The 21,789-nt window shown below is 45.4% G+C and overlaps 1 protein-coding gene across 4 annotated transcripts in view; it reads left to right on the forward strand.

Moving 5' to 3' along the window:
- The first annotated feature begins 3,889 nt into the window (after positions 1–3,889).
- The window catches only part of DOCK9 (dedicator of cytokinesis 9), a 446,969-nt gene continuing 429,069 nt past the window's right edge, over positions 3,890–21,789 (forward strand). For 3 of the 4 annotated variants that reach the window (XM_077482977.1, XM_077482982.1, XM_077482987.1), the window contains exon 1: positions 3,891–4,255. In XM_077482977.1, coding sequence (XP_077339103.1) covers positions 4,133–4,255 — 123 coding nt within the window. In that variant the 5' untranslated portion in view covers positions 3,891–4,132. Of the gene's footprint in view, positions 4,256–21,789 lie in introns of all 4 variants that reach the window. The other variant, XM_077482985.1, reaches the window with a different exon arrangement.

Genomic DNA, 21,789 nt, shown 5'->3' on the forward strand with positions numbered 1-21,789 from the left:
GGACTGCCTGTACGTTTTCATCCGATCTGATAGATGGATGGGAAATAGGATCACCATCTGTCTGGATTTGGAGATCGGACATGTCACTGTTGACATCCATTGCTCCATAGAGGTGAATGGAGTGTCCGATCAGGTCCGCCTGAAAAACGGACAGGCAGACCTGATCGGACAGCATGTGTGAAAGGGGTCTTAATCTTGTGTATTTACTGTGGTTTTGCACTGATTTGTATACTTTGTAATTTTCAGATACTCTTTGAACTCAATAAAAAAGTTTGGATTTAAAAAAACAATAAATGGCACTGCAAACGTTACTTGCGTTCTGTACAGGCGCTACACAAGTGTGATGGCAGCTCTAATATTACTTTAAGGCTGGGGTCACATATATGCGAATAGGATGCGTTTTTATCATGTGAACAGGACTGGCTTTTAATGGAGCGGTCCGTTTTTGAAAAGGGTCCTGTGTGATTTCAAGTCATCTTTAGGTGTGAATTCAAGTAAAAATTTGCACCTGAACCATAGAACAAAATTGCACCGGACATTTGTGAACCTAGCCTAAAGTGGAGTTTCACCTAAAAGGGAAAGTTCTGCACTTCTTCCTCCTATGTCACATCTGTTTGTTTTTTTTTTTTTGTGGGGGGGGGGAGGCTCAGGGGGAATAGGTACCTTGTTTTGACATTTCCCCCGCACCCACTACTATGCTTGCGGAAGTTCTCCTCCCTGACCTTCTGGGACATGTCACAAGTTGCAGAAAACTGTGGGACCATAAACAAAGCAGTGCAATGCGGCTTGACCATGCTCAGTGGGCATCCAGCTATGAAGCTACAAGTGACCAAAGACCGGTAAAGAACCGGCTTGGGTGAGGACAGCGCTGGATCCCTGGACAGGCAAGTGTCTGTTTATTAAAAAATTGTAGATGCTAACTTTAACTATATAAGGACCGGAAGAATTGCCCCCTTAGCGACCAGATTTTTTTTTATATAAGGCACTGCGTCGCTTTAACTGACGACTGCGGTCGTCCTACACTGTACCCAAGCAAAATTTACATCCTTTTTTTCCCCACAAATAGAGCTTTCTTTTGGTGGTATTTGATCACCTCTGTTTTTTTTTTTTTATTGTTCTATAAAATATCGACAATTTTGAAAAAAAAAAACAATATTTTCTACTATTTCCTATAATAAATATCCCTCAAAATAAAAAAAAATTCTTCAGTGGCTTAGGCCTATATGTACTGTATTATTCTACATATCTTTGGTAAAAAAAAGAATTGCAATAAGCGAATATTGACTGGTTTGTGCAAAAGATATAGCGTCTATAAAATAGGGGATAGATTTATGGCATTTTTAAAAAAATTTTTTACTAGTGATGATGGCGATTTGTGATTTTTAGTGGGGCTGTGACATTGCAGCAGACAGATCCGACACTTTTGACACATTTTTGGGAACACTGACATTTGTACAGGGATAAGTGCTATAAAAATGCACTGATTACTGTGTAAATGTCACTGGTAGGGAAGGGGTTAACACTAGGGGCAATTAAAGGGTTAAATGTGTTCCCTCATATGTGTTTCTAACTGTATGGGGATATGACTTACTAGAGGAGGAGCCAGATCATTGTTCCTACTTAGTAGGAACAGTTGATCTGTCTCTCCTCTCCTGACAGAATGGGGATTTGTGTGTTTACACACACACACACATCCCCGTTCTGGTTCTCGTGCCTGCGATCACGCTTGGCCAGCAGACATCACGCCTGCCGTCCACTCGCATTGTGTCCCCCACCGTGCAGTGGGCGCACGCCTGCTAGAGCTGTTTAAATGCCCGGCGTAAAGCTACGGCAATTTGTGGGAACTTGCCGACCTGCCGCAGTATAATGACAGCGGCTGGTTGGCAAGTGGCTAAAGCAGAGTTCCAGTCCCCAAATAATTTTTTTTTCTAATTGCTCCCTCATCATTGCTACCACTTCTACTTTAACATTTCGATACTGTCACTAATGTGTTCCTTCTTGTTTGTTTTAAATCATAAAAATGTAACCTGATCTTGGAAGCAGGCAGGGTCCATTGCAGTTGTGGGCATCTGAAGCCCGCTTGTCTGTATTTCCTGGGATTCTGGGCAGTTGGCTACCCAACATGCACCCCCCCCCCCCATCTCCATGCCACTGCGCAGTGCTGTTTCAACATTAGGTGTTTCCCGTGGACTGCTGGGTTAGATGACACCAATATTCCAGGAGTCTGAGGGAATCGCCTTGTGATGAAATTGTCTAGGCGGCCAGACCGGAAATACCCCAGAAACAAACAGCAAAGAAATTATTTCAAATTTTTTAATTTCCCTTTTGAACAGCATTGCAGATGAGCATAAAAATGATTATACATTCCCACATATGACTAAAGACCTTCTTTAACCTCTTTCTGACTGCGTTATAGACAAATGACGGCTATAGCGAGGCCGGCTAGTTCTGGGACACCGTCATATTTGGGCAAGCCATGATCGCGCCACATTCTTTGATTGCAGTGTTTGGAGGACATTGCTGATCACCGATTGAGGTAAAGAGACAGTCAGCGGCTCTTTACCACGTGATCACAGCTGATTACAGATGTAAACAGAAGCCGGTTTTCAGCACTTCTTTCCTCATGCTGACAGCAAGAGGAGAGGAGAAGAGAACCGATAACCAGCTTCTGTAAAAGGGACATGCACATTGATAATCGGGGCACTAATTATCAGTGTCCTTATTATCAGTGCAGTCCCAATCAGTTCCTCCTTTTCAGTGCCACCTATCAGTGCTCATCAGTATTACTCATCAGTGCCCCCTCATCTGGCCACCTATTAGTGCTCATCAGTGCCTCCTCATCAGTATTACTCATTAGTGCCACTTATCCGTGCTCAACAGTGCCTCCTCATCAGTATTACTCATCAGTGCCTCCTCATCAGTGCCACCTAGCAGTGCCTCCTCATCAGTATTACTCATCAGTGCCTCCTCATCAGTATTACTCATCAGTGCCACCTATCAGTGCCTCCTCATCAGTGCACCCTATCAGTGCTCATCAGTGCCTCCTCATCAGTATTACTCATCAGTGCCACCTATCAGTGCTCATCAGTACCTCCTCATCAGTGTTACTCAGCAGTGCCATCTATCAGTTCTCATCGGTGCCTCCTCATCAGTGCCGCCTATCAGTGCAGCCTCATCAGCACATCAATGAAGGAGACATTTTACCTGTTTTCAAAATTGTATGACAAACTATGAAAAAAAATTTTTTTTTTCAAAATCTCCAGTCTTTGTTTATTTAGCAAAAAATAACAGACCCAGCAGTGATTAAATACCACCAAAAGAAAGCTGTATTTGTGTGCAAAAAAATGATAAAAACGTCATCTGAGTACAGTGTTGCATGACTGTGCAATTGTCATTCAAAGTGTGACAGTGCTAAAAGCTGGCCTGGGCAGGAAGGGGTAAAAGTACCCAGTAGTATCAGCAGCTATCCTGCCATTCCAGAGCTGCCTTTGTATTTAGCTTCCAATAGTATGAGGTCAGGTGAGGAGTCCCAGCTGTGCCCTCCCTCCACAGTCATGGTGCCATGGTGTCAGCAGAGCACAGGGCTGGCCGAGGGCGGGCCTCAACCCTCTCAGTCCATTCCCCATACAGCAAACTAATCACCCAGTGAAGAAACAGGGATAACTACGACCATGCACTACAATTATAAGCACCACGCTGGACTTCACTAGTTCTCAACACCTCACGCAGTGTCATTTCAGCCCCAACCCTCAACAAACATGGCTACCGGGGCTTCACCCAGCGGCCTGCGACGTCATCACAACAAGTGAGACGTCAAGTGAGGTGCTCCAGTGTGCGCTTGTCAGCGGCGCGCGTTCCCGAACCACGCCCCTTGGGAAGAGAATTTTGACACAGAGCGATGCGCGCCCCCGCGCGGTGCAAGCCCAACGGGAGCGAGCGTCATCCGAACGTTCCCCGGGAATTCCGTGTGGGCCGGCGGCGCGCACTTGGCTGTGTGTAAGAGGGGAAGAGCCCTGGGCTCCCGGCATGAGTGAGGCAGGTGCCGGCGGATGAACAGTCCGGATAAGGAGGGAGGGAGTCCTCCCCGCCTGTACGCACACTCCTGGCCCCGGTCAATGGTGGTTCCGCCGATATGTCTTCACATCATTCAGCCCACCCGGAGACTCGCAAGTTCACCCGGGCGCTCAGCAAGCCCGGCACCGCGGCGGAGCTCCGGCAGAGCGTGTCTGAGGTGGTCCGGGGATCCGTCCTCCTGGTAAGAGGGGGGGGGTCACGTGGTGTGTGGGGGTGACCACATGGCTGGCTACATTGCACTGTCACTGGGGGGGGGGCATTGATGACATTGACAGCAACACCCCACTAAGTCTGGGGTCTCCCTCCATCTAACTTTCTACATAGAGTGACATCTGACAGCGACAGGACCCCTATAGAATTGCCCCGCTGTAACCGGACACAGTCAAATGTCGCTGGCCGGGGCAGCCATGGGAGCGATTCCATAAGGACAGACACACCCCCCTCTATAATGATCCCACCGCTGGTGATTGCCAGGATAGCCCCTCGGGCATCATCCTTATGGTGATCCTATAAGCTTCCATGAATGATCCGTTTATTTTCCAATCAATCTCCTGATAGGACGCTAATCCATAGTGGTCACCCTTTTCGGTCAATATGCCTCACATAGATTTTTAATTGGTCATTGAAAGATCCGATCATAAATTATCAATGGTATCTTTTTTTTTTTTTTCACCATGCAATCACAATTGGTCGAAATAGAGTTGGCTTCATGACCAAAGGGTCTTTGTGCCAACAATTGGTGGTATTCCCCCTTGGCGTATCTACTCTTTTCTAAATCCATAGGAAGGGAAGTTATGGCTTTTTAATTATTTGCCGATTCCAGCACATTGATCAAGAAATATAATTAAGGTCTTTATGGCCACTAAGGATGAACTGAGGTGTTTTCCTTGTGCTTGCCAGGAAGCTGACACTCCGCAGCGCTAATCACAGGTAGTGAGACATTTCCCGATCTGTACAGCCGCAGATCAGGAAATGTCTTGTTGCCTGTGATTAGCACTGCAGAGTGTCAGCTTCCTGGCAGGTGCGGGTACGTGGACTTGCGAACACGCCCCAGCTCATCCTTATTGGCCACTATTAGGCTACATTCCTGCTGGCCTATCCGGTTTATTAACACCCAACTCTGGGCACAACCCTTGCAGTGCTACCCCCCCCCCAAATGCAGGGGTTACATTTTTGTTAAAGTAGAGCTCCACCCAAAAGGGGGAAGCTCCGCTTGTCTGCCTCCTCCCACCTCTCCATTTAGCACCTTTTTGGGGGGGGGGGGGAGCTGGTACCTGGTTTTGGAAGATCGGCCCCCCCTCCTTCCCCTGCAGTCTTCTGGGACACAGCACAAGTCCCAGAAGACTGCAGCCCATTCTCAGAGCACTGTGTTTTCTGCACTTGCGCAGTAGGAAACCAGCTGTGAAACCGCACAGCTTCACTGCCAGTTTCCCTTATTCAAGATGGCAGCGCCAGCACCTGATAGCCGATAGAATGGTTGGGTGCGGACATTGCTGGATGCCTGGACAGGTAAGTGCCCTAATATTAAAAGTCAGCAGCTACAGTATTTTGTAGCTGCTGACTTAATTTTTTGGAGGGGAGCCTGGAGCTTCCCTTTAAAGCCCAACTCTAGGAGAAGTTAAAAAAACATCCCCTGCATTTCAAGGGTATAAGTAGAACCAAAGGCAAAAATTTTCACTTTGGAAAACCCCTGTCTTTTTTTTTTTTTTGTGCTCCATTGGGGAGATTTTCCCTTCACTTCCTGCCCTATAGCCAAAACAGGAAGTGAGAAATCTCTCCAAAGTGAGGGAATCCCTGGTTGTCACCAGAACTAGTGTCCTTTGGAAGATTTTCCTGATCTGATTCACTGACCATAGTAGACAGGACAAATAGAGTATATCTCCATAACGGGGACACAGACAGCAGTAAAAACCTTACAGGTGTTATAAACACCCCCCCCCCCCAATTCTATCCAAAACCTAAAAGATAAGTATGGTAATAGGAAAAAAACAAATCATCCTCACCTAGATGGCTGCAGCACCGATTACAGCTGCATCTGTCCCCTGCTGTCTTTACCCCAAGAACTGAGTGATCAAACAACGCTGATTGCTTAGTTCTCCCCTCTGCTTTGAGCAGATAGTAGGGACTGTCAGTCACCAGTGCTCACTGGAGCACTGGGCTGTGGGAGTTGCTTTTTTTTTAACTTACCAGAAATGCCTGTTGCTAGGCACATCATCCTAATCTGCCTCTTCCTCCTCCGCGGAGATCTTCTGTCTCTCCTCCGTGCGGCGTCTTCTGGGTAATGGGTCGCGCTGTGTTCTGGGAACTGTGTGTCCCAGAACACAGTTCGCCCCATTCACAAAGCGCTGCGCGACTTGCGCATGCGCAGTAGGAAATGGGCAGTGAAGCCGCAAGGCTCCACTGCCTTTTTCCCTTAGCCAAAATTGCGGCGCTGGGACCCGAGACCGAGGGACGGGTCAGCCTCGGGCGGCTGACATCGCGGGCGCCCTGGACAGGTAAGTCTGCTTATTAAAAGTCAGCAGCTACAGTGTTTGCAGCTGCTGACTTTAAACATTTTTTTTTCAAACCGGCCCTCCTCTTTAAGCCCGCTGTCAGCTGAAAACAGATCACAGGACATATTGCACTCATGAGATCCATATAAGAAGTATAGCTAAAATAGATAAAAAAAAAAAAAAAAAATGTATTTGCTTTAGTTCTACTTCAAATGCTCATTTTAGGTCTAGGGGATGGGAAAAGCAGTTTTAGCCAATCCTCTGTCAGACCATGCTCGCCTTTGTTCCAGTGGTGGACTGTTCTCTGTCCTCACAATCCAGTGCAGGGCTATGGGCTCTGCACCAGGTAAGTACTACAGCCTCTCATTCTACCCTTTAGAACTCACAAGCATTTACCAATACAGTGTGGGGGATCTCCACTGCAAGAGGTGTTTATTTTTTGTACCCAGAGTTGGGCTTTGTTTTCCAGATTCATTTCTCCTGTCCATTCAGAGTATATGTTCCTGCGCAAACAATTCTGAATGGAAGCTGAATGGAATGTACCTAAACAGAGGTGACTGCTTAGTATACGTAGATGTTATTGGCAGGCTGAGGCCTTACCTGTGTGTTGGCTCTGGACGTATTTGAGCTTGCTGCTTGTTGCCATGGGGGTTCTGTGGATACATGGAATGTTTTCTGGCAGTGTGGTGTTATGAGAATGTTCTAAAGACCATCACACATTGTAAAGAAGATCATAGAACATGTCTGGTCACAGTGGATTTCTTCAACATCATGTCATTTACAAAGTTGATTGTCTCTGCTTTTTAATATTGAGAGTCCTAAACAAGTGAAGCTTTAGAGCTCATGCACATGGAATTGAATGCAGGAATATGGATATACATTATAAAATAGTCTTCAATAACCCGCACTCAGGGGCACCAGCTAATGTGTAATTTTGTTAATAGAACTGTATGACAGGATAGTCCGTATGTGGATATATGCCTGTATACATCAGTACTTTTACAGGTACAATTGTATCAGTGTAAAGTTGTGGCTTTGAGTCCTCATGCCTGCAGGACATTTTGCCAACTGTTCTGCACTTCCTTCTTTCTGGCAGCAACATTTTGTTCAAAACAGTACTTGACACTTGTAAATGTGTGTAACGCCTATAGGTGCATTAAGCGCTTGGGGCTTAATTCATTTCATTGGCCAGCATAATTTTGGCCATTAAAATCAACTGACAGTTAGAGAATATGTAACCCCAACCTTTTATATTCCTGTTATGTGCCAGCTGTACCATGTATTTGTATGAGAAAGTATTCTGTTCTTTGTATTGCTTCCTTTGTGTGAAATCCCTGGTGTCCCTGCCAGTCCCTCTGTCTACCTATTAAAAACTAACCACACTAAGTAGAACACACCTCAGTCAGTTCTCTAGCTGTGCTGTAAAATCAGCCTGCTCTCCATTGACCAGATTTGTCCTAACACACACCCCCTGCACAGTTTTTCAGCGGGAAGGTCAGTGTGCTGCTGTTTCTCCTCCCCTAGTTCTTATGCAGATGAGAACAGAGGGAATATGATCACTTATTTTAAAAAAAAAAAAAAAGGCTGGGGGGAGGCTCTTATAATAACTTTTAAGTCTATACACAAATGTTTTGCCTTTTCATTTGTTTTAAACTGAATGTGTTGTTTTACAAGGCGTGCAGAGGCGACACTATATTAGCATTTTCAGCCTGGTGTTTACAAAGACAGCCATGCTGATAGCACACCTGTGGGCTGGGTTTAAATTCTTCCCTGGATTAGACCCCTTTCACACTGAGGTGTTTTTCAGGCGCTTTTGGGCTACAAAAAGCGCCTGTAAAGTGCCTGAAAAATGGCTCCCCTGCAGTCTTGGTGTGAAAACCGAAGGACTTTCACACTGAGGCGATGCGCTGGCAGGATGTTAAAAAAACAAAACCCCAAAAACTCCTGCAAGCAGTGGTGAAGGAGCGGAGTAGAAAAAGCTCCTGCCCATTGAAATGAATGGGCAGCGGTGCTTTGTGGGTAATTTTAACCCTTTTTCAGCTGCTAGTAGGGCTTAAAAGCACTCCGCTAGCGGCCAAAAACAACGGAAAAGCGCCGCTAAAAATAGTGGTGATTTACTGCCGACAGTGCCAACGTAAAAGGGGCTTTAGAGCTCCCACTTAGAGATAGCTCCACCCAGGCAGATGGGAAGTCTGGCCGAGTAGTTGGGAGGACTTGCTCCTGCAGACACGACATCTGTGTGTGAATGTCAGGAGGACACCCATGTTCCCTAGGAGAGAGAGGTTACAGCTGGTAGCAAAAGCATACTGAGGAGGAACCTAAAGGCCTAGGCGTGAGGCCTGAAGCAGCAGTGCTGCAAGTGACTAAGCCAAAAGGCTGAATACGTGAACAGTACAGTAATGGTGGAACCCCCTGCGAGGGAAATTCCTGTTTTTTTTTTTTTTGTTCTCTTTTAGTAAGAGAGGGCTGTCATGCCTTTTTAAAATGCAGTCTGGACTGATACATGTTCTTGAAATCGCATGAACCACTTGAGTATAATCACTCCCAGATAGCTTACAAAGGTGATCATTTACAATCACTTTAACCACTTGCCGCCTGCCCCAGGGCAGAGGGACGGTGTGGCTCTTGTTCTGAGTGGACCTGATCGGTTGCATCCGCCGGGTTGTGCAGCACGGAAAATGCGGCCACGCTGCTAGGACACGGCGTGACCTGATCTCTGTAAAGAGCTGCGGATGCAGCTCTTTAACCATGTGATAGGCTGTATCCAATCACAGCCGGTCACATTTAAATGCAGAAGTGCCGGTATTGGCTCTCATCGCCTCACAATGATAGTGTATGGCGAGGAGAGCCGATCAGTGGCATCTCCTCACAGGGCACAGCAAGACAGGTCATTGGGGCACTGATCGTCAGTGCCCTGATTACAATAAAGCACAATCGGTGCCCATTAGTGATGCCAGTGAGTGCTGACTTTCAGTGTCACATATCAGTACCACCTATCGGTGCCCATAAGTGTGGCATATTAGTGCCCCTTAAGGGCAACCTCAACAGTGCACATCAGAAAAATTACTTATTTACTGAATTTACTGACAGAAACTTAGATGAAGTTTTTTACAAAGAAATAAAAATAAACCCAGCAATGATTAAATATCACCAAAAGAAAGCACTATTTGTGTGAAGAAAATTATAAAAAAAATCACATGGTTACAGTGTAACTATCACCAACCTAAGTGATCTGATGTGCCCACGACAGTGGTGTATAGTCAGGTCCATAAATATTGGGACATCAACACAATTCTAATCTTTTTGGCTTTATACACCACCACATGGATTTGAAAAAAAACAAACAAGATGTTTAACTGCAGACTTTCAGCTTTAATTTGATGGTATTTACATCCAAATCAGGTGAACGGCGTAGGAATTACAACAGTTTGTATATGTACCTCCCACTTTTTAAGGGACCAAAAGTAATGGGACAGATTAATAATTGTCCATCAAACTTTCGCTTTTTAATACTTGGTTGCAAATCCTTTTCAGTCAATTACAGCCTGAAGTCTGGAACACATAGACATCACCAGACGCTGGGTTTCATCCCTGGTGATGCTCTGCCAGGCCTCTACTGCAGCTGTCTTCAGTTCCTGCTTGTTCTTGGGGCATTTCCCTTCAGTTTTGTCTTCAGCAAGTACTTGATGTGATTGTGAAATGCATGCTCAATCGCACTGAAAGTTACCAGGTAACTTTTCCATTATTTTTTTTTTTTTTAACAGGTTTAAATTGTATTTGTGTATTGCTTTTTATTGCCATACTCCTAATTTTGCATTTACGTACTGTATTTATCGGCGTATAACATGCACTTTTTTCCCCTTGAAATCGGAGGAAACCGCGGGTGTGTGTTATACGCCGATCCTCTGCGATTTCTGTGTGATTTTATTTTTTTGTTCTGGGTGGCTTTTGCCCGCCTTCGGCCTTTCCTCGGCGCCCGAAAACCGCCGAGGGTGGCCGAAGGCCACCCAGTGCGGCTGAGAACTACCAGGCGTCGCCGAGATACACAGGTCATCTCGGTGGTGCCATTTTTAAAAATAAAAGCTGACAACGATGCACAAGGCTGCAATGACAGACAGGCTGCATGACAAGGCTGCATATGACACTGACGAGGCTTCAGATGGACACTGATAAGGCTGCATTGATGGGCATTTAAATGGAAGTTTTTATTTTTATTTTTTTTGTTTTTTTTCTTAAAATTCCCTCCTAAACTTGGGGTGCGTGTTATACGCCGATAAATATAAACTCAATGTAATGTGCTCTGTTGATTGTTGTTTTTCTTCTGCTATTTTGATGGGGATGAAAGAAATGACATGTTAAAGTGGTTGTAAACCCTTACAACACACTTTGACCTACAGGTAAGCCTAGATTAAGGCTTACCTGTAGGTCCAAGAAATATCTCTTAAACCTATACGGTTTAGGAGATATTTGCCCGAAGACAGGCACCGCCGTCTACGGCGCATGCGCTGTAGACAGCGGTGCGCAGGTGCATTGAGCGCGGCATCTTCAACAACAGAGCTGCCACGCGTGTCGACTCCCGTGCGCAGGAGTGACGTCACCGCGGCTTCGCCAATTGACGGCGGCGGAGCTGCGAGACCCCACCGAGAATATAGATGTGCCGGACTACAGAGGACAGCGGTGACTTCGCTGGCTCCTGTGTCAGGTAAGTGACACATAATGCACTACTATGCGATGCATAGTAGTGCATTATGCTTTGCCTTTGCAGGGAATGAAAGAGGAAGTAAACCCATTAGGGTTTACTTCCTCTTTAACATCTAGTACACATTGTTTCTTTTTCCATGATGAATCCTTGAGGGGATATACACACACACAAAAAAAAAAAAAAAAAAAAACATTCTAATGCTTTCCTAAGATGAGTGATAACCTAACCTGTGGCAGTAGAAGATATGTCGGAGTGTATGGGTAACTGTTGTCCAGGAAGTACTAGCGCCCCTAAATAGCTCACTGTTCGCTAGTAACCTTGTACTTTATTAAGACATCAGATCACTAGGTTGACTGGAAGTGTACTATTCATTTTTGTGACTACAAAGGAGCCACACTTGAATTACAGCAGGAGGGATGTGTATGTACTTGTTGCTGTGCACTTTGTTAGGGAGTTTGTCATACGGTGAGTCGAATGATCCCTCATATCCTGTCGCTGCTATGCATTGCGTAGTATGCTGGTGATTTAACTATTACGTGTTAAGCTAGCTATCCAGGTATTAATACCTACATAAGGTAAATGATTTGTCTGCCATTAATTTCTATTCGTTTCTTTCATGATGTTTGACTCTGCAGCCTGTCTTTAGAAGGCACCTTACAGAGTAGTTTGAGCTGGACAGAAGTAAAGTCTTAGGCTGGGTTCACACTGCTGCGGGGGGAGATCCGGATGTGATTCGCACCGCAAATCACATCCGATCTCCGTAGCGCTGCGAGTTCAGCCATACAGATAGTATGGCTGAACTCGCAGCGGTCCCGCAGCAAACTCGCACGGGACCCTTTTTTTCATCCGCAACAGAATCGGATCGCATGGGCGTTCACACCATGCGATCCGATTCTTGTGCGAGTCGGCAGATCGCACTGCGATATGCGATCGGATCTGGGGGTGTCATTAACATATCATTGACACTCCCAGCCGTTCGCATAGGGCAGTGTGAACTGCCGGCGGGAGTCGTGCGATGCGGGAAAACGCCGCGGATTCGCGGCGTTCCCGCATCGCAGCGGTGTGAACCCGGCCTCAAACTCCGTGCACATGATCGGAATTTCAGACAACAAAACTGTGATTTTGGTTCGAAGGATGTTTTCTCCAACTTGTCTTGCATACACACGGTCACACAAATATTGACCAACAATTACGAACGTAGTGACGTACAAGACTTATGTGATATCTCCATTACGAACACTAGTTATATCTCCGGCTCATACTTGAATCCGAGCATGACTTTTGTCCGACGCACTTGTGTACACACGACCAGAAAGTCCGACAACAAACATTTTGTTGGCGGATAATTTGAGAACCTGCTAGCCAACATTCGTTGGTGGAAGACAAATGTCCGATGGAGCATACACACGGTCAGACTTTCCGCCAACAAGCTCGCATCCAACATTTGTTGGAAAATCGGATTGTGTGTATGGGGCATAAGCCTTTCTTGGTTAGCTCTTCAGTCAATTTTCCCATCCACACTAATGCCTAGTACACATGAGCCAAATGTCAGGAGACATCAGCAAGTTCAATAAAAACGAGCATGTTAAATGTGTATTTTTAAGCTGGTCCAACAGAAGCCGGTCATTTTGGCATGTTGAAAAATCAGCAGCTGACTGGCTCCAGAGTGTTCTGGGTGGGTTGGACCAGACTGACCTGGCTGGAGCTGTCAGTTTTTTCGGTGTTGAATGAAAAAAACTATTGGTGTGTACCAGGTTTAAGGCTTGGTACACATGGGAAGGTTTATTCATTTTTATTTTTGCTTCCCAGCAGGCTGAATGGGGGAAAAAAAGCCTTGCAGATAGCCATACTAACACATCCAATGTCATTACAGCGACATGATCATATGACAGACAAATCATTATGTCAGGGGTAAAGTTGGGTGTCCAAACTTTTTCAAAGAGGGCCAGATTTGATGAAGTGAACATGCGTGATGGCCGACCATTTTGCCCGACATTCTTTAAAATTTGGTCTAAGTTTGTTCGTCTGAGCACTAATACACTGCCAAACAAGAATTCTCTTGCCTTTGTGGCTGTGAAGAGATGAGCTTAGGCGTGTTATTTGGATAGAGATATATATATATCTATATCTCCCAACGAATCCCCAAGCGCCTCTCAAGACTGATTAACGCCGGCGTGTTATTTGATATACCATATTTATCAGCATGTAACACACACAGGGAAGTTTCAGGAAAAAAACTTCAAATAAAGAACTTAAAAAAAAAAAAAAAAAAAAAAAAAGTCACAGCCCATAAATGCAGCCTGATCAGTGCCCATCCGCAACCTCTCTATTTCCCATTAATGCAGCCTCTCCATTGCCCATTAATGCAGCCTTGTTAGTGCTGGATTACACAGTGCTGCAGTCTCCTGTGTATCCTGCGATCAGTTGCATACACAGCCCTGCCTGTGATGGACGCAACAGTGGTCGAGTCCTGGGCCAGGAGGCAGGACTGTGTGTGACTGATCGCTGGGTACACAGGAGATTGCTGCTCTGTGTAATATGGTGGCGCCCGCCCCCTCGTTGCACTAAGACACAGCAGGAATCTGCATATATATCTTTTGTGGCCCCTGTGATGCTCGTGGATTCGTTGGGAGCCAATCAGAAGAGAGGGGAGGGGTGGGGCCAGGTTGGGACTCCGTGTCTGAATGGACACAGGGAGCTGTGACTTGGCTCGGGTGCCCCCAAAGCAAGCTGCTTGCTATGGGGGCGCTCAACAGGAGGGAGGGGCCAGGAATGCAGAAGAGGATGATCTGGGCTGCCCTGTGCAAATCCACTGCAACAGAGCAGGCAAGTATGATATGTTTGTTATTTTTATAGGGGAAAAAAAGAGACATTACAATCACTTTAATGTCAACTGTTTTCTCATGCCACAAAAAAGAAATTGTAATGGTTTTGTAAAATGGTTAAAATGGTCAGTTTAGTTCTGCTTTAACATGCTTTAATGTAGGTATTTAAAATTCAAGATATCTGCCAGCTTGAGAGAGTGCAGATCAGGGGAAAATAAACAGTACATACCAGTTATTGCAGCCTGGCATTCCCTGACAAACCAAACACTTTTTTTTTTTTTTTTTTGTTGCTAGGGACCATTTAATCCATACTCTTGTGTAATCTCCCCAAATGACTCCTGTACAAATGCCTGTAAGGGAGTAGGTTAAGACATGCATGCAAAGAATCTTTTGTATTTCCTCATTGCTCTCTGCTTGATGGATTATATACAGTGCCTTGCAAAAGTATTCACCCACTTGTCTTTTTACCTATTTTGTTACATTACAGCCTTTTTTTTTTTTTTTTTTTTTTTTTTTTTTTTAAATCTGAATTATATGTGGTGGATCAGAATACAATAGTCTAAGTTGGTGATGTAAAATTGGAAAAATAGATGCATAAAACTATTTTTCAGAAATAAAAAAACTGATAATTGGCATGTGCGTATGTATTAACCTCCTTTGTTATGAAGTCCATAGAAAGCTCTGGTGCAACCAATTACCTTTAGGTGTCATATAATTTAGTGAAATGATGTCCACCTGTGTGCAATCTAAGTGTCACATGATCTGTCATTGCACATACACACACACACACACACACCTTTTTGAAAGGCCCCAGAGGCTGCAACACCTAAGCAAGAGGCACCACTAACCAAACACTGCCATGAAGACCAGGGAACTCTCCAAACAAGTAAGGGACAATGTTGTTAAAGAGGGATGCCACCAAAAAAAAATATTAAAAGCCAGAAGCTATAAATACTACAGCTGCTGACTTTTAATAAATGGACACTCGCCTGTCCCGAGCGAATCGGCTTCACTTCCCGGTTCCCTACTGCGCATGCGCGAGCCGCGCCGCACAATAGGAAATCTCCGCGCTGTCACTGGGACCCGTGTGTGTCCCAGCAGACAGCGCGGCAGGGCAGGAAATGGTGTAGACTCCCACGGGAGTCTATGCCCGGAAGTGGGTGAAAATACCTTCTTTGACAGGTATCTCCACCCCCCTCCCCCCTGAAAGGTGTCAATTGTGACACCGGAGGGGGGGAGGGATCCGATCAGCGGAGGTTCCACTTTAGGGTGGAATCCCGCTTTAAGTACAAGTCAGGATTAGGTTATAAAAAAAAGAAAAAAAAAAAAAAGAAATCCAAATCTTTGATGATCCCTAAGAGCACCATCAAATCTATCATAACCAAATGGAAAGAACATGGCACAACAGCAAACCTGCCAAGAGACGGCCGCACACCAAAACTCACGGACCGGGTAGGGGAGCATTAATAGGAGAGGCAGCACAGAGACCTAAGGTAACCCTGGAGGACCTGCAAAACACAAATGCCAAGGGGCTGAATACTTTTGCTAGGCACTGTAGAATTAGTTTGCTTTGATAAACCCCTTGCAAACTGGGGTGTTTTTCAGGTGCCTTTGGGCTAAAAATAGCGCCTGAAAAACGCCTGTCCTGCACTTTTTTCCTTTGATTTTATATATGCTTGGAAAGGGCAATTATTTGTCTGTTATTTGTCTCCTTGGGAGAGATTTCACTTCCCATTTTTACCCCTGTGACAACTGGACTAGAAATAAGGATAGCATTTGTCACAGACAGGAAGAAATGGACAGTAATAATAAGCTGAGAGCGCCACTTGCTATTTCACATTTTACAGAAAAGTGTTTTGTTCCAGTATATATCCCCAATGATGAGACCTAAGGGGAAATCTCAACAAAATGTAAAACTGTCCAATTGGCTAATTGCTTGGCATTAAGACCTCTTTCACACTGGGCATTTTTCATGTACTTTTGGGCTAAAAATAGCGCCTCTAAAGCACCTGGAAAAAATGCCTCCCCTGCTGCCCCAGTGTGAAAGCCTTAGTGCTTTCGCACTGGGGTGGTGCGCTTGCAGGACCAAAAAAAGTCAAACGCCCAATAAGAGATACTGTTGTACAAGGAGGATTTGGCTTTTGTGGTAATTTCAGAGACCTGGTTCAACAGCTCTCATGATTAGCTGGCAACCATTCAAGGGTATACCCTTTATCACATATATCAAGAATAATGTACAAGTTAATGTGAGAGATGACATCCCTAAGGGAGCTAGGGAGGCGGTGGAATCTTTATGGGTAGAGCGCCAAAGGGATGAAGCTAAAGCCTCATACACACTGTCAGATTTTCTGCAGATTTTTTTTTTTTTTCCCTTCAGATTTACCAAAACCATATAATATGAGGTCAAACCTTAGGAGTTTCAGTTTGTATGCAATCAGGCAGGCCCTTGCACTACATGATTTTGGTAAATCTGAAGACAAAAATCAGCGGGAGTTTAAAAACAAAAAAAAGTCAGCAGCTACAAATACTGCAGCTGCAGACCTTTAAAATAAGGACACTCAGGGTCCAGTGATGTCTGCATCCGAAGCCGAATGATTCCTTGGTCCTCGGATGCTGCTGCCGCCATCTTCGGTAAGGGAATCAGGAAATGTAGCCTTGTGGCTTCACTTCCTGGTTCCCTACTGCACATGCGCAGGTCATGCAGCGCAATACGCATGGTCCCTGCTGTCTCTGGGACCCGTGTGTGTCACAGTAGACAGCATGGTGGGACAGGAAGAGGTATAGATTCCCGTGGGAGTCTATGCTCAGAAGTGGGTGTAAATACCTGTCTTGGGTATCTGCACCCCCTCCTCCCCCCCAGGGGGAGGGTTCCGAAAAGCGGAGGTTCTGTTTTGTGTGAACCTCCACTTGAAGGTGAAATTATTACTGGGAGTATGCTATAGGCCCCCAACCTGAGGGAGGAGGGGGAGATGGATCTCCTATCACAATTTGGATTAGCAGCAAGGATGGGAAGTGTTATTCTAATGGAGGATTTTAATAATCCAGACATAGACTGGGCAGAGGGAACCACTCCTTCATCTAAGGCTCGTTAGTTCCTAAATGTCTTGCAGGACAATTCCATGGTTCAGATGGTAGATGCACCAACTAGAAATAAAGCGTTACTGGATCTACTGATTACCGACAATACAGACCTGATTACGGATGTGGAAATACGGGGCAATTTAGGAAACAGCGATCATAGGTCAATTGGTTTCAGTATAAATTGCATAAATGGGAAACCTAAGGGGAATACAAAGACCGTTAATTTCAAAAGAGCCAACTTCCCTAAACTACGAACCTTGCTAGAAGGCATAAATGGAATCTTAGGAACAATGAACAGGGAGGAGAGATGAGTTTGCTCTAAGAGCATATTAAATAAGAGCATTAGCCCATGCATCCCATTGGGTTATACATTTTAAAAGAGCGAACAGAAGTCTTAGATGGCTTAACTCCAATGTAAGAAGGCCTTCAAAAAATACAAGGTTGAGGGATCATTATCAGCATTCATACTTCATAAGGAATGCAACAAGAATGTAAGGGTGCAATTAGAGTAGCTAAGATAGAACAGGAAAGACATAGCGGAGGAAAGCAAAAAAATCCTGAGAATTGATTTCTGGTGTTAAGAAAGAAATGAAGGCTATAAAGTCAATGCTGTTGAACCTTGAAACCTGAAAACAACCAGCCGTAGTCCCCCCCCCCCCCCCCCCGAGGAGGGTGATGAATGGGGGGCAGGAGGAATCCGATCCTTTGGATGAGCTAAGTGAGATGGCATCATCCAAAGATATTCTGAGCCAAGGGACAAGTTCACCCAGATACAGGCTCTCACTCGAGGATGTGGATGTCTTATTGGTGGTGATCTACGAGACTCTAGATATCAAACAAGAGCAGGCCGCCTTGTCCCTACATGACCAAATGTATCAGACCCTGACAAGACCAAAACTTGGTATTTCCAGTACACAGCTCACTGGCCGACTCCGAAAACCGGAGAAAAAAAAAAGTTTTTTTTCCTAAAAGCCTGAAGAGATTCCCCTTCAGTAAAGATTCTGCCGGTATATGGAACAAAGTGCCCAAAGTGGACAAAGCTTTCTCTCAGTCCTTAGGGAACCCATGGACGAGAGGATGGAGGTCCTGTTGAAAAGGTCATAGGAAGTAACCATGACAAATTCAAAACTAGCAATGGCTACAACAATAGTAGCTCGTAATTTGAGGTCTGGCTGGACCAGTTACAAGGCTATTTGGAAAGTGGGATCTCCAGGAAAGAAATTCTAGATTCATTACCCATGCTGCACAAGGCAGCAGGTTATATGGCAGACGCATCTGCAGAGTCGATCACGCTATCTGCAAAGACCACTGCCCTATTAAATTCCTCTCACAGGGCTTTATGGTTAAAATCCTTGTCGGGAGGACCCGGCCTCGAAAGTTACAGTGTGGCATCCTATTTGAAGGAGACCTCTTGTTTGGACAAGATCTAGAAAAAGTCCTAGACCGTACTACCAACAAGAAGGCTTTTCCTATTAAAAATATGAGCCCCAAGGAAATGTTTTTTTTTTTTTTTTTTTCTCCCCCAAAGACTAGGGTCGTCACAGGGGCAGACCCCCTAAAGCAGTGATGGCGAACCTTGGCACTCCAGATGTTTTGGAACTACATTTCCCATGATGCTCCACTACAATGCAGAGTGGATGAGCATCATGGGAAATGTAGTTTCAAAACATCTGGGGTGCCAAGGTTCGCCATCACTGCCCTAAAGGGTCTACCTTTAAAACCGTGGGGAAGCAGAAAAGTGTCCTGTTTTCCTCTCCCAAGAAGAAAACCCACCAAATCCCAGTGACTTAGTTCCAGTGAGAGGGAGATTGGGGCAGTTCCTCCCACAGCGTGAAAAGACTACCCCAAATCACTTTATACTGAGGATAATCGGGGAAGGCTATCAAATCCAGTTCAAGAGCAATCCGCCCGCAAGGACGTTCGTGGCCACGCCTCCCAGGGATTTTCAGAAGATGACAAACTTGTCACAAATTGGCGACTTGATAGACCAGCGGGTTCTTATTCCAGTGCCACAGCGAGAAATCACGTTTTTTTTTTACTCGCGTTTTCGTGGTAAGGAAACAGGCAAATTCCACCTGATACTAAACTTGAAGCCACTGAACAAATGGGTGATTTACAAGAAATTTTGGATGGAAAAAATCTTTACGGTGAAGTAAATTCTTCCCCCAGATCACTTCATGGCTTCCCTCGATCTGAGTGACACTTATTTACAGGTTCTAATCCACAAAGAATCTCAAACGTCTTTGGGGGTGGCAATCAAGTGGGTAAAGCAGGTCCGACATTTCCAATTCAGGGCCCTGCCATTCAGCCTGTCTTCACCCCCCAAGATTTTTTACGCAAGTCCTGGTGCAGGCACTGGCCCCCAAGACCGAAAAGGATTCTGTCATCTCTTACTTAGGTGACCTTTTATTTTTTGCATCCTCCACGCTCCAATTACAAGGAGATTCGCGGGTGGCCATTTCCTTTGTGGAAAAGCTGGGGTGGTTGATAAAGAGTGAGAAATCGAACCTAACCCGACACAGGCCTTACAGTACTTAGATCTTCTGTGTCACTAAGTTCACCAAGAACCCTATCTCAGAGGAGAAAGTAGAAAAGGTAAAGGCGACAACAGCCATTTTTCGGAACAATCTGGCAGTTTCCATCTGTTTAGCCACGTCTGGGTCTAGGTCTCCTGTCAGCAACAATCCCAGCAGTACTATGGGCAAGGGCCCATTTCAGGTGTCTCCAGGCCAATATCCTGAGCAGCTGGGACGGGGCGCAGGAATCGCACGACCTTCTGCCTATCTCCAAAGACCCAGAGGTCTCTGTGATGGTGGAGGGACAAAACTACCTTGTACAGGGACTACTATGGTCTCTTCCAGTGTCCGTCCAAATAACCATGGATGCCAGTGCCTGGGGGAGGGGGGGGGGTCCCACTGCGGTTCAAGAATAGCCCAAGTGCACTGGGAGAATACACAGTTCCAAAGATCAGCCAACTGGAGGGAGTTGCAAGCGATCTGGGAAGCGCTTTGGGCATTTGCCGAAGAGCTGAAAAGTCACCATGTACAAGTCCTCTTGGACAGTGTACTAGCAGTCTCTTATTTAAACAAGGGGGTACACAGCATCCGTCCTTAACCAGACTGGCGAGTGCCATCTTGGGCCGAGAGGAACCTGAGGTCAATATCCACAGCCCGTCTAAAGGGAGTGGACAATCATCTGGTGGACTTTCTGAGCTGACACCAAGTATACAAGTCAGAATGGTCACTAAACAGGGAAGTCTTCCAGCTTGTGGCAGAGAAATGGGGCCTTCCAGAGGTGGACTTTTTCACCAACAAATCAAATACCAAGGTTCCAGTGTATTTCATGCTGGAAAAAGTAGGGCCCAAGGGGATAGACACCTTGGACCAGAAGTGGGTGTTTTGCCTATGCTACACCTTCCACCCATTCAAATGTATTCCCTGGTCCTTAGAAAGTTTGTTCAAGAGCGCACCACAGTGATCCTCTTGGCCAAAGAGGCCTTGGTTTTCCACGCTCTTGTGCCTGACAGAAGAGCCTCCCCTCATGCTACCTGAGAGGATAAAAATACAGATCCGGAAACTATCAGCTTGGTGTCTGAGGAAAGCCGTCTGAAGTGTAAGGGGCTCTTGGACAGGGTGATAAATACAATTCTTTCCAATCGCTTTCCAAGCAATTTGTTACATTTTGGAAAGTTTTCTGTTCATGGTTAGACACCAAGAATGTGTCTGCAGATATTCCAGCCATCTAGGAGTTTTTACAAGATGGTGCGGACCAAGGACTGCCCATTAATGCATTGAAAGTTTAGGCCTCGGCCTTGTCCGTTTTTTGGAGCAACCCCTGGCATTAGATCTGCTAGTTAGCAGGTTCTTTAAGGGGTTCGCCAGGATTAGGCCCGTTGGGTTCAAAATTCTGCCAAAATGGGACCTGTTGACAGTATTGCAAGGTTGAATAAAATGTTCGCAAAAGGAAGAGCTGTCCTTAAAATGGGTCACAAGCGGCAGGCACTTTCCAGTAAGGAACCTTTCCTGCAATTTTTTTAAGACAGACTTATATTGTGTACAGACCTAGGGTTTTTGCTTTAAGTGGTGTAAAAATTCCACAAGTCTCAGAAAATAGTTTTGCCTTCTTTTTGTGGGTCCCTAACCAATCCAAAAGAAACAGAATTCCACCAACTGGACGTGAGATCCTGTGTCTTACGGTATCTGGAATTGTCAGCATTAGAAAATCCAATGCTCTGTTTTACATTCGGGAAATACATTGGGGTTCCAAGCTTCGAAAGGCACAATTGCAAGGTGGATTAAACCATTGTAGAAGCTTTCAAGATTTAAATAAAAGGAATGTCCTTTTTTCTCCCATGGCTCACTCCACATGGGCACTATCGACTTCTTGGGCGGAGTGAGCTGGAACTCGTGAAGCATTATAGATTGGACCCTATCTCGGCGCTAGACCAAGCGTTTGGGAGAAAAGTCCTCCAAGCGGTTTCTTAAGCGTAGAGAGTTCAGGAAAGAGTGCTGAGAGTTCAGGAAGGAGGACATTTTTACTGCAGCCCGTATACATGCCCTAATGTGTGATGTCCAATATCATGTGACTTGGCTATCTCTGAAACAAGAAACTGTTT

This window comes from Lithobates pipiens, unplaced genomic scaffold (genome assembly GCF_037356315.1).
Source record: "Lithobates pipiens isolate NorthernLeopardFrog02 unplaced genomic scaffold, aLitPip1_a1.2 Scaffold_16, whole genome shotgun sequence".
NCBI lineage: Eukaryota > Metazoa > Chordata > Amphibia > Anura > Ranidae > Lithobates > Lithobates pipiens.